The 14561-nt window shown below is 40.1% G+C and overlaps 2 protein-coding genes across 2 annotated transcripts; one reads left to right on the top strand and one right to left on the bottom strand.

Moving 5' to 3' along the window:
* Positions 1–2470: 2470 nt before the first annotated feature.
* LOC116204479 (R3H domain-containing protein 2-like) lies at positions 2471–6700 on the top strand. The gene is made up of 4 exons (XM_031536590.1): positions 2471–2809; positions 4821–5445; positions 6005–6287; positions 6392–6700. Exons 1-4 carry the CDS (start codon positions 2719–2721, stop codon positions 6440–6442), a joined length of 1050 nt encoding a protein of 349 aa, XP_031392450.1. The 5' UTR covers positions 2471–2718; the 3' UTR covers positions 6443–6700.
* Positions 6701–10779: 4079 nt separating this feature from the next.
* LOC116205259 (transcription factor MYBC1-like) lies at positions 10780–12694 on the bottom strand. Its single transcript, XM_031537796.1, has one exon. The coding sequence runs from the start codon at positions 12323–12325 to the stop codon at positions 11414–11416; it is 912 nt and encodes a 303-aa protein (XP_031393656.1). The 5' UTR covers positions 12326–12694; the 3' UTR covers positions 10780–11413.
* Between the last annotated feature and the right edge of the window lie 1867 nt (positions 12695–14561).

Raw genomic sequence — 14561 nt, 5'->3', positions numbered from 1 at the left:
GTAAAAAGGTTAAGAGAGTTGATTTAATTATGTTAATTAAAACCATTTTATGAAAATTCAAAATCTTTTCAACCTATTAAAAAATCTAATTTTAAAACATAAGCGACAAAAAAGTTCACTAACAATAAGTACTTATTTGAATGTTAATCTGATTTTTATTATAAGATTGTTATTATAGTATATGAACTTATAAAAATTATAAAAATTAAAAATTATATACATGAAATAAAGATGTAATAAAACTTGAGTACTTCTAGCATGGGATACTAAATAATGTCCTATAGTTGGACACTAATCTTATCTATTAGATGTTCCAACATGAAATCTTGGTAATTCATAATTTACATATTTTGTCTCTCAAATCGTGGTCCTTCAACTATTTATTTAGAGGTTTTTGCTCGCAATAATTTGTACTGGTCCCTCACTAATCTGACACGTGGCCCAATCACACCCTCACGTGCGTCCACACGCGAGACAAAATGTAATTGGTAATGGGCAAAAGAAGAACCTAATTAATCGGATTAATACCGAATCGATAGTCTGGTTTTTTTGCAAATTCTATTTGGTCTTATTTATTCAACCGATTTGTTTTGTTTTTCATTGGTTCATTCTATCATTTTTTAATCAGTTTCTTCGATTTTTCATATCATTTTCAATTCCAATCCCCACTTTCGGTCATCATCTAGCAATTGATACGGAGGTTTCGGCATTTTTTATCATCAAATTGTTTCCACAAATAACCGTTTTTCGCATTTCTTTGTTTTGTTCACTGGAATTGAAACTTCAAATCCCTCATCAATTTCACGATGCTTTCAATAATTTTGCGATGCTTTCAATATGAAAAGAGGTCATTGCCGGATGTCCCGTCATTGTAACGGGAAACTAGTTTCGATTACGATGGCCAATTTCTATCGACATGTTTTACTTCACTTCATCAAACCACGGCATGGCTCAAGGCTTCCCATAGTATTATAGGAGAGTTCATTGAAGGCCAGACATGTTAATCTTTCTTATTTTTTTCCCAACCTCCTATCGGTTTTTCTTTTTGGCAACGATAATTTCCTTATGTTATTCCCTGATATTTAGAGATATTTTGCAATTTTTTCGGTAAGTTGATTTTTTTCAAGGATATTTTGTTCAATAATTGAGTTAATTTTTCTTTCTAAAATTATTTTGTCTCATTGGTTCATAAAAAAGAAAGAAAAGAAAGAGCATTCGTGACGAAAATGGAAAAGATATAAAAGATTAAAGATTAAATGTGCCAATTCCACAATTTTTTCCGCTAATGTTTCCGTAATTCTCTGCACTTTTCCGAGGAAGAAAATGCTCGGACGCCGGCGCGTGTAGTTCGCATCTGACGTTTGCTTCCACCGCGTGGCTCTCGAAACTTCCACACCAGAGCACAATCCGTTTCCGTTACGCCTGCCTGTCTTTGCATACTATTCCCTCGTTTTGATTTTCCCTTTTTGCCCCTGAAATTTCTGTTCCATGGGTCCCGTCCAGGTGAGAGCCGGGCCGAAATCCGGTTCAATCATCTGATGTCCGAAGCCCATACAGGCCCGGCCTGCCAAAAGCCATTTTCTGAGGGTATGACTAGTCGTGGCGAAGCTTCAAATCCTTCAAAACCTTAAAGATATCGTTTTTTAAGTCCAAATCATTATCAATTGTCGGATTCACTATGGGCAGGCAAACAGAGGAAAAAAATGCGAGACATAGTAAAGCCCATAGACTTATTCCGGGCGGGGCCCATTAAGAGTTCTATCTATTACTCTCACCCGATTTATATCTTCTGCTGGCTAAGCTCGCGAGTCGAGAGAAAGAAAAAGATTCCCTTTGGGGGGATTTAGAAAAAAGAAAAGAAAAAAGAAAATCCCACTACGTGGCACCAGTTGATAGGGTGGGTCGAGGATCCCACCCACTATGGGATTCCGACGTGGCAAAAGCTGATTGCTTCCCGAGAGAACCGTACGCGGTCGAACCGGACGCAAAATGTTGAGGCAGGCAGCCCGCCTTTTTCTTTGTCTTTTCCATATGTTTTCTTTTTTTATTTTCTGCATATTTTCTTTTCGATTTCCACTACGGCGAGAGAAAGGAAAAGGTAAGAAAAGAAGAAGATGGTCAGGGTCCAGGATTCGATCATTTCGGGGATCGATATCGGGAGTTTAATGACAGATTTCAGATATAATACACAGTTCGGTGAACTAGTTGATTACTATGACGCTTGATACTATCAACAGAAAAAAAAAATTGTGTAGACTCTTCACCCTTGAATTTTTTTTTCTGTGCACCTGATATAGAAAATTGACTGAATTTCGACTAATTTAATTCGGTTTACCCAAAAGTAAAATTAAATTTTTTTAATTTGTATTTTATTTACAACAATCGGACTTGAAATATTATACGTAAAAAGTATATATATTTATATATTTATATATATATATATATATATATGTATAATCTGTGTCAATCCGTCTCTTTTCCTTTTGCCCCTCTTTTCTGAGGGATAAGCCCAGAGGTCGGAGAAGGCTCTCTCTTCTCTGTGTCTCTCTCTCTGTGTTCGTTTCCCCACACGATGCTCAGAAGCTTCAACGCCACCTCTTCCTGAGAGATTGGGGGGGACTCGGTCATCGGGGGAAGGAAGGCGGGGGAGAGAGAGAAAGCCGTACGCGCCGGACCTTGAGGGGATTGGGTGGAAACAGAGAGAGATACACGGAGAGGATGGACACGGCGTCGGTGGTCAGCGATAAGGAGTCAATGGTGGATCCTTTCCTCGTGGAGGCTCTCCAGAATCCCCGCCACCGTCTCACCAGTCAGTGCCCCCCAACACCCCCACCCGATGCTTAATTCTGCCTTTGTTTGTTGATTAGTTAAATTTCAGCTGGATTTGACGTTTGTCCCTCGTGGTCTGCGTAGCTTTCGGCATCGTGTGGTGCGTGGTTGTGCTTGTATTGCCGTGTTATCTCTTTACTTGGCTGATTAGGTGGTTGGGAATTTGCATTCTGCGGGTTCTGATTTAGGGTTAGGGGGGATAGGATTGTGTGGAGTAAATCAAGATCTGATTTTGAGCACTTGTGTTTTGTTCATCTGCTATTTTGGTCAACATTGGTGGCTGCTAACATTCTGTTTTTCTTGGGGAACTACTGGATCTTAAATAAGCGAATTTGGCAGGTTTAGATTTAGATTTTGGTTTTTGTTAAGATGTGCTTGATGAGGCTGATGCAGCTGCCTTACCCCAGAACTGCTAGTGCTGAGCATTTTACATAGGATTGCTATACTTGGTTCTGTTTTTTTGAGTCCAAAGTCAACTTTATTGCTGAATGTTGAACGCCAAATTGAGGAGGAACGGGAAGCAGTAAGCAAGGTTTTCATAGTGTAGGACAGAACATCTCTGCTTGTGCCACTTTGTACTTTGCACATTGAATTCTCTGTTGACAGAGTTTAATCCCACGGTAAATGAAGCCGTGCTCTTATATCGTCAAAATCTGATTATGGAATCACAAATAGTTTGTTTATAAGGCTTTTGAGAATCGATCTGTCGATTAAAAGGCGTCACGGTGAAGATGCAAATGTAAACCTGGAGAAATCATGGAGATCCCTGCAACTATAGGATGTTCGGACACATAAATTCAACATACGAACAGGAGTGACTGCTAGGCAATATTTGAATATCTGATGTTGGAACAAAATTGTACAGCATGTAGCTCAGTTAGATTGCTGATAGAACTTAAGCTTTTTAATTATACATACTTGTTTGTAACTAGGAATTTATTGTCAGTAACTTTAAGGGTGAAAATCGGTGGGTAAACTGCATCCAATCAAATGCTGAACATACTTACGGGTTAAAGTTAAGCAAGGAATCCTCTGATGTGTCTGTAATTATTGTGGTAATGAGCATAAGCAGTGATTCACATTCAAAAGAGAGTGGTAACAATCTGCTGAGCAATCCTATGAGTTTCGGATATTGTGAATTTGGTTTGGTGATTGTGATTTACCTTATGAGTGATGGTATGGATGTATGCTCATGCCAATCCTCCCCTGAAAGTCTGGTTGTTGGTACAAGTTCTTGATTTCTCTAGAATTAGTTGATCTCTTATTGCTGGACTACAAGATCAATTATCGGTGTTTGGTTTTATCATTTTTTATTCGAGGTTTGACCTCTTTTCATGACTTGTAATTTGGGAAAATACTAACTTAAGGTAGAGGAATTTAGGCTGGTTTCTATTGTTTAGTTGAGCTAAAGTTGAAGGATTTGCTTGCAGTGAAGCTAAGAATCCTGAGCGTTTGCCATAATATCCTCATTCTGTTATGGGATGTTAAAATACTGATATTTGCTTCCAAAAAGTGATTTGCAAGATAATGATCAAATACTTATTGATCAAATTCTAGGTTTATCTCTCTGGTACCAGTAGGATGATATTGTTAGGCGTTGGTTTTGAAGAGTTGATTTTTGTTGTGTAGTGAGTAGAGTTAAAATTTTAAAATCCGATTGCGAAATCAAACGGAGTATAAGAGGGGATGTTATTTGACATTTATTTGCGAAGGTCTAAGAAATACAAACAAATGTTTTTATAGACACTAGATCACTAGCTTTAGGAAGGAAATGGACGCTAATAATTTATAGTGGGAGAATGATTAAGAAGCTAAGTAGGATGGTATTGAGAATTCTTCCTACATTTTCATTGTTGTTGGTTCAGTTGCACAAGGGACAGCACTATTATTTTAGGGTTGTTATTTGTTAGATTTTTTCTTTTCCTTCTTGTTTCTCTTAAAAATTTGAATGTCTTTCTTACACATGTTCTTCTTACTTTTCCTTTGATCAGTCTTGAGAATGGAACTCGATATTCGGAGGTTTATGCAAAGCACAGACCAGAAGATCTTTGAATTTCAGCACTTTCCAACTTCTTATCTCCGACTAGCGGCACACCGAGTTGCCCAACACTATGGTCTACAAACTATGGTTCAAGATACTAGTTTAGATGGTACAGGAAATAGAATATTGGCCATTAAAACAACAGAAAGCAAATTTCCCGCTGTTCGCTTGTCAGATATTCCTGCTAAGCAGTCGGAAAATGATAAATCCGAGCAATTAAAAGTTGTCATTAGGGCTAGACCCAGTAAATCATCTGGTAGTGAAGGCAACGACAGTGGTGTTAAAAGAAATTCCATGAGGAGCATGGAAGAAAGAAAGGAAGAGTATGATAAAGCGCGGGCCCGCATTTTCAATAGCCCGACTGGGTCTGAAGCTGATGATATGCTATCCTCAGCCTCAATCGAGCGGAAAAATGTTCCTTCTGGTAAAGATGAGAATGAAGCTTGCAGGTTTTCTTTAGTTGAAGCGGAGAAAAACGTTGGGATCAAGGAAGGCAGTTCATCATCTAGGGTTGCCATTCTCAAAGACAGGGAGAAAGATCGTACAGACCCTGATTATGATCGGAGTTATGAAAGGTATAGTCTATATGGTTTTACAAAGTTTTGCGGCATATGTTCTTAGGATAACTCTAATATCAGTCTATGCACCAACCTGTAGCTTATGAAGTTAAATTTGGCGGCTAATGTCTCAATCCCTTAATATAGATGTTAGAAATGGGAAATATTCTGTTCCGTCTCGTTTATGGGTGATTTAGTGCTCTCAGCCAATCTTGGTTAAAGAAATCAGGTAAATCAGAGTGGTTTATTAAGTAAATATATCTGGCTAAAAGCTGAAACCTTCTAGGATGATGCACTAATCACGTAAGTTGGTTGAAAACTCCCAATAACGTGTTAGTCAGGCTAAACAAATGTATTAAGACCTTGAATCAGGAATAATACATAACAGATATACCTGAAAGACTGTCGATTCATGACATGTTGAGTGCTGCTTGAGCCTTTTAAGTTTGAAAGGTCTGGTGTTTTAACAATGTGTTCCATAGCTGGTTATATTGTGCCTGCAAGATCTGTGCATCAAGATCATTGCTCTTTGAGCGGCATAATCTCGACAAAGCTGACCTCAGTTTATTGGATACAGGTATGCTAGGAACATTCCTACTCAAACTTTTGGGCTGCTGCCGTTTAATATGCAGAAGATTCACCACCCATTCAGTCATTACGACTCGGGGTTTGCTCAGCTAGGTCAGATGCCGAGGGCCCCAGCTTCCCTCAGCTATATACCTCCTTCAAGTGCTGTCATGAGTCCTTTCAGCACGACGGGCCTCAGTCAAGGCACTAGCGATGCTGCGTACATGCAGTGGCCTACTGCTTCGGTGATGTACGCACACTCGTACGAGCAGTTCAGACACGGAGTTTTCCAGGTCAGCTGGGTGTTCTTTGTTTGTTGCATTTGAATCAGTGAGAAGTTTCCACACTTCTTGCCAACTGTCTCTGTCGTATTGACTTTGCCCTTTTTGTTTTACAGGCTCCAGCCTATCAGCAGCCTCTGAGCTTTGATTACTCTCAAAACCATTGACGTGCAGGAGGTTTCGTACTGGGTATTGTATGATTGAAAATTTGTCTTCTCCTCGTAGGGCTCCCTTCCATCTGTAGGCTTGTTATACTTAGACATATCAGACTTTGGTTCTCTTGAGTTTTAGTATTGTGTCCTGCTCTGTTCGAACTTGGTGTTAGAATACATGCTACTCTCATTGACTTATATTTTTGTATCCTATTCATATAATTCTTCCCCAGAGGGTGCACTCCACGTTTAAATTGACTCTTAGATGATCCATTTTGGCTGGACCAGATATGAATAGATTCCTTTACACCAATCTATCTCAATTGCTGGTTGCTGTGTGCTTGTCATGTGGTTGATCCGTTGTGGGGTGTTATAGTTACCTTCGGTATGGGCAACCTACCCGTTATGGGTAAGACTTCCATTACACCTGGTTCAATCTTGACATCTGGTTGTTCTAGGTTGTTGTCGAGTATGATAAGTCGAGCTAGTTGTAGTCGATCTGATACAAAGGAATCTTTACGTGAGGAGATTCCCATTAGCAACTCTTAGGAGATCCATTTTCACTGAATCCCGCTTATACAAGACTGAAAACCGATGCCCTGAAACCCCAAAACCCGAGCTGCGAGAGACACGGAATTGAGCAGATTTAAGGGACACCTCTAAGAAGGCTTCAATTTTTTTCTCTCCTTTTGAATTGACTTATTGGGTCATTTTTCCTATTTATGTATTTCTATTTCGTGTGAGGCTCTGAACTGTCAAAGGCGTTCTGGGAGGGTTCTATGTCGCAATCCGCCAGGCAGGACATGTCTTCAAGAGAAATTGGGATATTGATGTGCTTGGTCGGTCGTCTCATTATTATTCCTTTTTCTTATTTATTTATTTTTATTTATTTATTTGTATTATTAATAATTACTATTAATGGGATCAGATCTCGAAGTGGGGGTAGGGAGTTCCATTATTGTCCCTTGTCCGCATAGTTTGTCCCTTCGAATCTGTTGGGTGTCTCATTCTTTGTTGTGGGGTTATATCAGACATTTCCCCATGTGATGTTTGCTCCCTCCAATTCCATCTTTTTCAGTGATATAATAATAATAATAATAATAATAATATTCAGGGGAGGGGTTACAAATCGGAAGGAGATTATTGTCTTTTGCAGCTTCTTTCCTTGTATATATTGCACAAGTACAATCGGAAAGATGGAGGTTGGAACCAATTAATGGATGGTTAAGATCGCTCTTGGTTAATGGACGATCGGCAGTTACAATAAGTAATGATTACTTAAAGTGTTTAGCTCGTTCTCGGCATTGAGTATCAGATCACTGCATATGATTAGGAAAGAAAACTTTGGGATGGGCTCAGTTAGCATAAGTCGTATCAAAAGTTTAATATAATTAACATTAGTCGATCCATTTTAAAAGTAACGATTACTTAAAAGTGTTTAGCTCGCTCTCGATACTGAGTATCAAATCACTGCATATGTTTAGGAAAGAAAACTTTGGGATGGGCTTCGTTAGCATAAGTCATATCAAAAATTAAAATATAATTAGCATAAGTCGATCCATTTGAAAGGAGAAATTCTTATACAATCACACATCGCCACGTTTATTGGTAAAGTACCAATTAAATTATAGCAAATTAGTGTCTAGGTATTAAGGACACGAATAGGGTGCCACAACTGCTACCAATTGTGGCTATCTTCTTACTTTTCACATTGTTGTGAGAAAAGATCATTTAGAATCACCGTATCGAGCTTTGAATTCTTTACAAAGATTTTATGAGGGCCCCATAGGAACTTGTACGGGGGTGATAATAATAAGATCAGTCTTTAATATGGACGGAAATGATTGGGCTGTGATATGTATAGAATTTTCACACGCAAGAAGAGATGGAAGTGCAATGATACGACAATTCTTCTGAATTCAATAATTGGGTTGAAGAGATCCAAAGGAATCTTTCCACTCCTTTCTCCTCTTCTTATTGATTATATATATATATATATATTACTTTCAACGCAAGCGATATATAATCGTGATTTGCATTATATATACATACCTATATTTATATATATTGCCGATAAATATATTTTTATTTCCAATGAACAATAGAAGATTCCTTTTCCATTTTCTTTGTGTTCTCTCTCTCTCTAAATCCGGCACCATATCCCATGATTAAATGCAGAGAGATCACGCCACCAAATATGCATATGATGCATCCGTATCAATCTAATGGTATTCGATTCATCAGATGCCGAATAAACTTTGCCTGACATCGGATCCTCGGCTAGTCGGATCTCAGTAAGAGATGGGAAGAACTGCAATGTGAATGATTAAGCTCGACATTGGTTCATTGCGGTTTTCTCGGCTGGTTCTTGCGCCTGTTTGAGATAGTATATCTCACGAGGCTTCTTCGATTGTGTTCAGGAGTGCGGCTAGAGATTTAATATGTAGGTCTCAATCATTTTGATTCAGTATCAGTGAAGCATTTTTAAAACCGTTTCAGTAGCAGACTTGATTTTCTCAAACAAGTTCGATAGGTAATTATATTATATATCAAACATCATATGATCTAATTTTGATATTTTTAAATTAGTACTTCCTAAATAATTTAGTTTCTTGTGAATTTCGTGAGATCCTCGTTTAGTAATCTTGTATCCATACAACAACATTCCCAAATCAAACCTAAATCGGCATCCCTTGGCTTAGACAAAAGATAGCTCATAAAAGTTAAATCACAAACATAAAAACCAGACACAAATAATTCTCAGTGTAATGTAAAGGCAAAAACAAGAATAAATAAGTTAATATAAATAGAAAAAGGTCATAGACACATTTTTTTTTTTCAGTGTACATATCATCTGGTATTAGAAAGTTTAATAAACTCCGATTAATCCAAATTCAAGCATATTGATCTTAAAGGATAAAACTCTCAAAATTATGAATTTTCTTCATTTACAAGATTTGAACACGAAATCTTACTTATAAAAATATATGTCGAGTGACCCGAACCAATTCACATTCAGAATGGGCACAAAGTTACTGTTAGAAAAGTTAAACAGGCCATCACTTTGTAGTGGAGCAGATTCTCTGTCCTAAATTGTTGTGCAAATCTCTGTTTCTTTAATATCATAATTCTCAAGCATGAACTGTTTCTGAGCCATTAAAAATGAAAGCCGACCTACCGCAGTGCTATATTCGAATGTGATGTCTACATATATTTTATGGAGCCATTACATATATATATATATATATATATTTGAATATACAAATATGAATACTTCAACATGTGCAATCCACTCCCAGGGTGATATGCATGAGAAAAGCCTTGAAAAGGACATCCTTTCATGGTTCCTTGTCCTGGGACAACGTACCTGTCTAAGGCTAGTTGTTCATGCTCTGCCTTTTAATCATTGTTTGTCAGATGATCGGACAAACGGGTCGAACTCGAACCCCCTCCCAGAACGATACCGTGACGATAACAGACAACATTCCCCCTCCGGATCGCATCCTAGGGGGGGCATGCTTTTCTGATGATGAAACAATTCTTGTATCCCGGAAAGGAATTCGAAGAACAATATATAGAATCCAACAGTTTGCTGTACGATAAAACAGAATACAACAGGAGATATCTCGTCTGCAGCCAGACTAAGTTCTTACTCAAACAGAATCCGTGTTGCAGATTTAGGATGGACTGGAAAACGCTGCATTAGATGGATTGACAAAGGAAATGTGAACCTGACCTACGAACGACTGAGAAGAAATTGAATGAAGAGAAGGCTAAATCGGTAAAGAGGTAGAGTTAAGAGATCTCATGCAGCTTGATATCCCGAATAAGGTTAACAAGATACTCTTCTTCGGTCGAAGTCCAGGATCCAAAATGCTAGATGGCAATGACAACACGTAAAATCATCAATACTCCACACCTTAGATGAAATGAAGGAAAGAATAGACCAGCTTGATGAAACAGAGATATCGACCCAAAACAAACCGTTACTCAGCAGCAGCGCAATGAGCGTTGAAGCATAACCTGATAGGCGAAGGACCGAGATAAAAGGAAAGGTAATTGAAAGGCTTCTAAGCAAAAGGATGTTTTCAAGGAGACCCGATATTGAGATATCAGGAAAGGACACCTTAGTAGAGCTTATGCTGCTTTCGCATACCAAAAGGAATGCTCCTCCATTTTCCCTTGAGAAATATGGAAGAGTAAGATTCATGGAGATTCCTAGATCAACTCTAGAGAAAATATTCAACAACTAATTATATATAACAATCTATTCAACGCTGAGCAGTGCCTAATTAGAACTTGAATTGTCAGAAAAAAAAAATTATTGAACATCTCAGCATATGCTCAAAGACTAATAAAGGAAACGAGAGAAACATCAGCATCACCTTAAAGATTCAAGAAACATACAGTTCGGTCTGGCCACGAATAATTTCTTACTAATGGAGCTTCTCATTGAAAGAGCCCCCTAAATCGGGGAGTTTTCAAGTCCTCTATAGAGTCATACATGTACAAGAAACACAGATATCAACTCTACATAAAACATCGAAACGCTTAACTTAGAAACACTGACTGAGGAGACACAGAGCTCGACACTACACAGAGAACTCAATGCCAGAGATCCAACCTGGGGAACTAAAACCCATTCAATTCTCGGAGAACGAACTCACGAAGACAGCCCTTTTGTGTGCATATCCTAACCACCAATCCCGAGTCCCGAGCTAAATACTAAGCCAAATAGTTGCTGTCTTGAATCATTTTCATTTCCATATCCCCCACCCCATCAATTTGCTAACTTAAGCTTATGCTAATAAAAACTAGCTGAACAACAACAACAGCTGCAACAAGAACAGGAACACTGATAACGAAACAAACTCTAACGAGGTTACCCACAGACATCAACTTCACAGGACCCAGAAACTCAGTCATCAAGAGGTAAAGAAAAGGCACAGAGGGGAAAAGAGACGATTTCAAAATTTACCCTTAAACTCAATCCTTTCCGGTTGGGAACAGAGTGAGAACTTTCCTCCCTCCTCCATTCGCATTATTAACCGGTGACTCCAAGTCTTCCGCATAAGGCTGCAGAGGGCCGTGACTGTGCAATTGCGGCCCCACTCGGTGGACGTGCTGCTGGGCCTGCCTAGTCAAGAAAGGGTGCTCGAACTGCCCATTTGGCGGTGACCCGAAATGCCCAACAGGCCGGTGGTATGCAGCTGCAGCTGCAGCGGCCGCCATCTGCTGGTGGTGGTGGTGGTGGTGGGCCGGGACCGGCACGAATGGCAGGAAATGGTCCGCATTTGGCCGCAGGAAATGGGGCGGCACCGGGGAGCTCGCGAAGAGGTGCTCCGTCGCGGGGTCTGACGCGGCAGCGGCCGCGGCCGCTCCCACCGCACCACCTCCCCCGCCACCCGATAGCCCCTGCATCCGCTTGAGGTAGAGCCGGTACTTCTGCAGGTGACTCGCGACGTTTTCCCTGGTCAGTCCATCAACACTCATCAGCTGCATTATGGTCTTCGGGACGGCGTTCTTGATCCCGAGATGGGCCACGGCGTCCACGAACCGCTTGTGGAGCTGCGGGGTCCACACGAGCCGCGGCCGCTTCAGCGTCCTCGCAGGCTCCTCCCCTGTCCCGGTCCCTCCCCCGAGCTCCCCCGAGTCAGTGAACTCGGCCGAGCCTGGGTGGGGCGAGGCGACCGCAGCCGGGAGGTGGTTCGAAGCGGGGTTCTGCAGTGGCGGGGGGCTGACGCTCGGGTTATTGTTGCTCGTCAGGGGGCTCCTGATGTCGAAGGCGATGGCGAGGTCGGGGGTGATTAGGGTTTGAGTCAAGGGCATCAGCTCATCAGGCCGCAGAAACTCCTCTTCCCATTTGGAGAACCAATTCCCATCCTCCGATTCCCTCATTCTTCCCCGAATCTAACTCAGACCCACTTCAATTATCGTCCTGATTCGGCCCGATTCCACGCAAATCACCGAGCTTGAGCGCTGAGAGGACCCAAACGGGAGACTGCGGCGATGATGACGGCAGAAGAAGCGGCGGCGCCGACGATGAGCTGGGAACCGAGCAGAGAACACCGGAAAGATCGGATTTTGACGGCGAATTCTGAAGCCCCGACTGAGATTCCGGCTAGCGAAGTGAGAGGGAACTGAGGATTTTGGGTGAGAGATGAGCTGAGAGGAAGAAGAGGGGGCAGGGCAAGAAGTGAGACACACAGAAATAGAGAGAGAGAGAGAGAGACGGAGGCGGAGAGAGGTTCGAGGTGGATCTTGTTTTTCTTTTTCCTTTTTTATTTAATTTCCCCTTTTTCCCCCTTTTTTCTGTATTTTCCTTTTCGAAGCTTTATTTAATTTAATTTAATTGATGATGATCGGATGAGATGATGTGCTGTTTGGTTGGGGAACTGTTTGGAGATGCCTTTGTTCTTTCCTCATTTTCTTGTCGTGAATTTCTGGGCTTAAAAATGTTTTTTTTTTCCGGGATTTGAGGGTCTTATTCTTGAGACTGAGTGAGTGTTCCAAAGATTTTTTTTTTTAAGGAAAAGAGTTTTCTTTACCACACGCGCTTCCGGGGCGCGTGCGTGTTCTGATCCTCCCGATTAGTGATTGGGATTTCCTTGAACACAGCAAAAGGCCAAAAGTTGAAATGGGGAAAGAGAAATTGGCCAAAAGAAGGAAAAGAGTGGGAAGACAAAGAGTAGAGTAGTAGAGGACTCAAAATGTCCTCTCCCCCTTTATCCCTCGAAACTTCTATCAATTGGCGATTGGATTTTGGTTCTTATTCTGCCCCTATTTGATAACTATTGTACAATCGAACATGATTTTTGCGTATGGGATTGATTGGAGTGCTGAAAAGTTCTACTACATCTAGATTTGCAAATAGATTGTTTTTCAAAAAGAGAGAAATATTGAACGAGATTGCTATGTTTAACACCTTTTTTTTCCCTTTAAGGTTGCAACAAAGAAACTAGGTCGAAGTGCTCGAGAGAAGATGAACTGGCAAGGGCCTTATGAGATCACTAGTGGCGTCAGAGATTCTCGATTTCGAGATCTCTTAGGGTCGTCTTGTGGGATCTCAAAATCGGAGGTTGTGAGCCTCCCGACCTTTGACAAGCGATGGTGGCATCCGTCGTTCGATAAGGTTTCGACTGCCACCCTCCCGTGTAATTCTTCATATTTTTAAAGAAAATTCCATGATTTATTTTTCTTTGCAAATTAGAAATTAACTTATAATTTCTAAAACAAAATACTCAAAAAGTTGAAAAGGATGCAATATAAGCAATTTACTAACATTATGGCATTATTGAAACGAAATGAACGTTGTGACATTAAAGAAAAAGGTATTATACATAATGGTTATATATGATATTTCTCCCTTTAAAAAAAAAGAAGAAAAAAAGCTACCTTTCATGTAAAAAGAAAAAGAAAAGAAATTTTAGATATCACTTATTTTTTACCCAAAGACTCATCATCTTCTTATAATCATCGTTACAATTGACTTCATTACCAACTATGATGTGAAAATCAAAACGTGACTATTGAAATTACTAAAAGATCTGCGTTCGATAATCGTTTGCCAACTTTACTCTAGAGGAGCGCAAAGTTAAATACTAGAATATAACTGTTAATTCTAAAAAGGCACTTTATAATGACTTGCAGAAAATGAATGGATACGAAAATTCAATAAATTTGAGGACCAAAAATGTACTCGTATGTTTTATATGCATCGCTTCAAAAAGGTCAGCATCAGGCAAAGATTCCCGATCTCGCGCGTTTCTCCACGCGCGACTTGGACAAGGTTTTTTTGTACGGCTGGGGAGAATGTCTATTTAAGAAAGTACCCGAACAGTTTCTGAGAGAAATGCAAAATCCAAGTCCCTTTTGTGGAAAAATTCTCTGTTTAGGGATGAAGAATCTCAGCTTTTTCTTCTGTTTGGTTATGAGAATAATCTCATACTCCCACCCCCGAATTGGAAATTCTTGCCTTGACCCCGAGCACCAATTGATCGTGATTTGATTCCAAAATAAAAATTCGAGAAATCCTTGGTACGATATACGTCCGTGTCCTTTGTTGTTTCAATGACCTCAGGCATACATCTGATACGTCTAGAATCATTGTAAACACGGAAAAAAATCCTCAGTT

Source organism: Punica granatum, chromosome 4 (genome assembly GCF_007655135.1).
Source record: "Punica granatum isolate Tunisia-2019 chromosome 4, ASM765513v2, whole genome shotgun sequence".
In the NCBI taxonomy this organism is placed as follows: domain Eukaryota; kingdom Viridiplantae; phylum Streptophyta; class Magnoliopsida; order Myrtales; family Lythraceae; genus Punica; species Punica granatum.
Note: the sequence above shows the minus strand (reverse complement) of the source record. Positions and strands in the feature narration are given on the sequence as shown.

Excerpts from the sequence above, each read along its gene's own strand:
- LOC116205259 (XM_031537796.1), bottom strand. The coding sequence starts at position 12,325 with ATGAGGGAATCGGAGGATGGGAATTGGTTCTCCAAATGGGAAGAGGAG.
- LOC116204479 (XM_031536590.1), top strand. The coding sequence starts at position 2,719 with ATGGACACGGCGTCGGTGGTCAGCGATAAGGAGTCAATGGTGGATCCT. Across the intron at positions 5,446-6,004 it reads TATGATCGGAGTTATGAAAG|GTATGCTAGGAACATTCCTA; the intron begins GTATAGTCTATA and ends TATTGGATACAG. Across the intron at positions 6,288-6,391 it reads TCAGACACGGAGTTTTCCAG|GCTCCAGCCTATCAGCAGCC; the intron begins GTCAGCTGGGTG and ends TTTGTTTTACAG.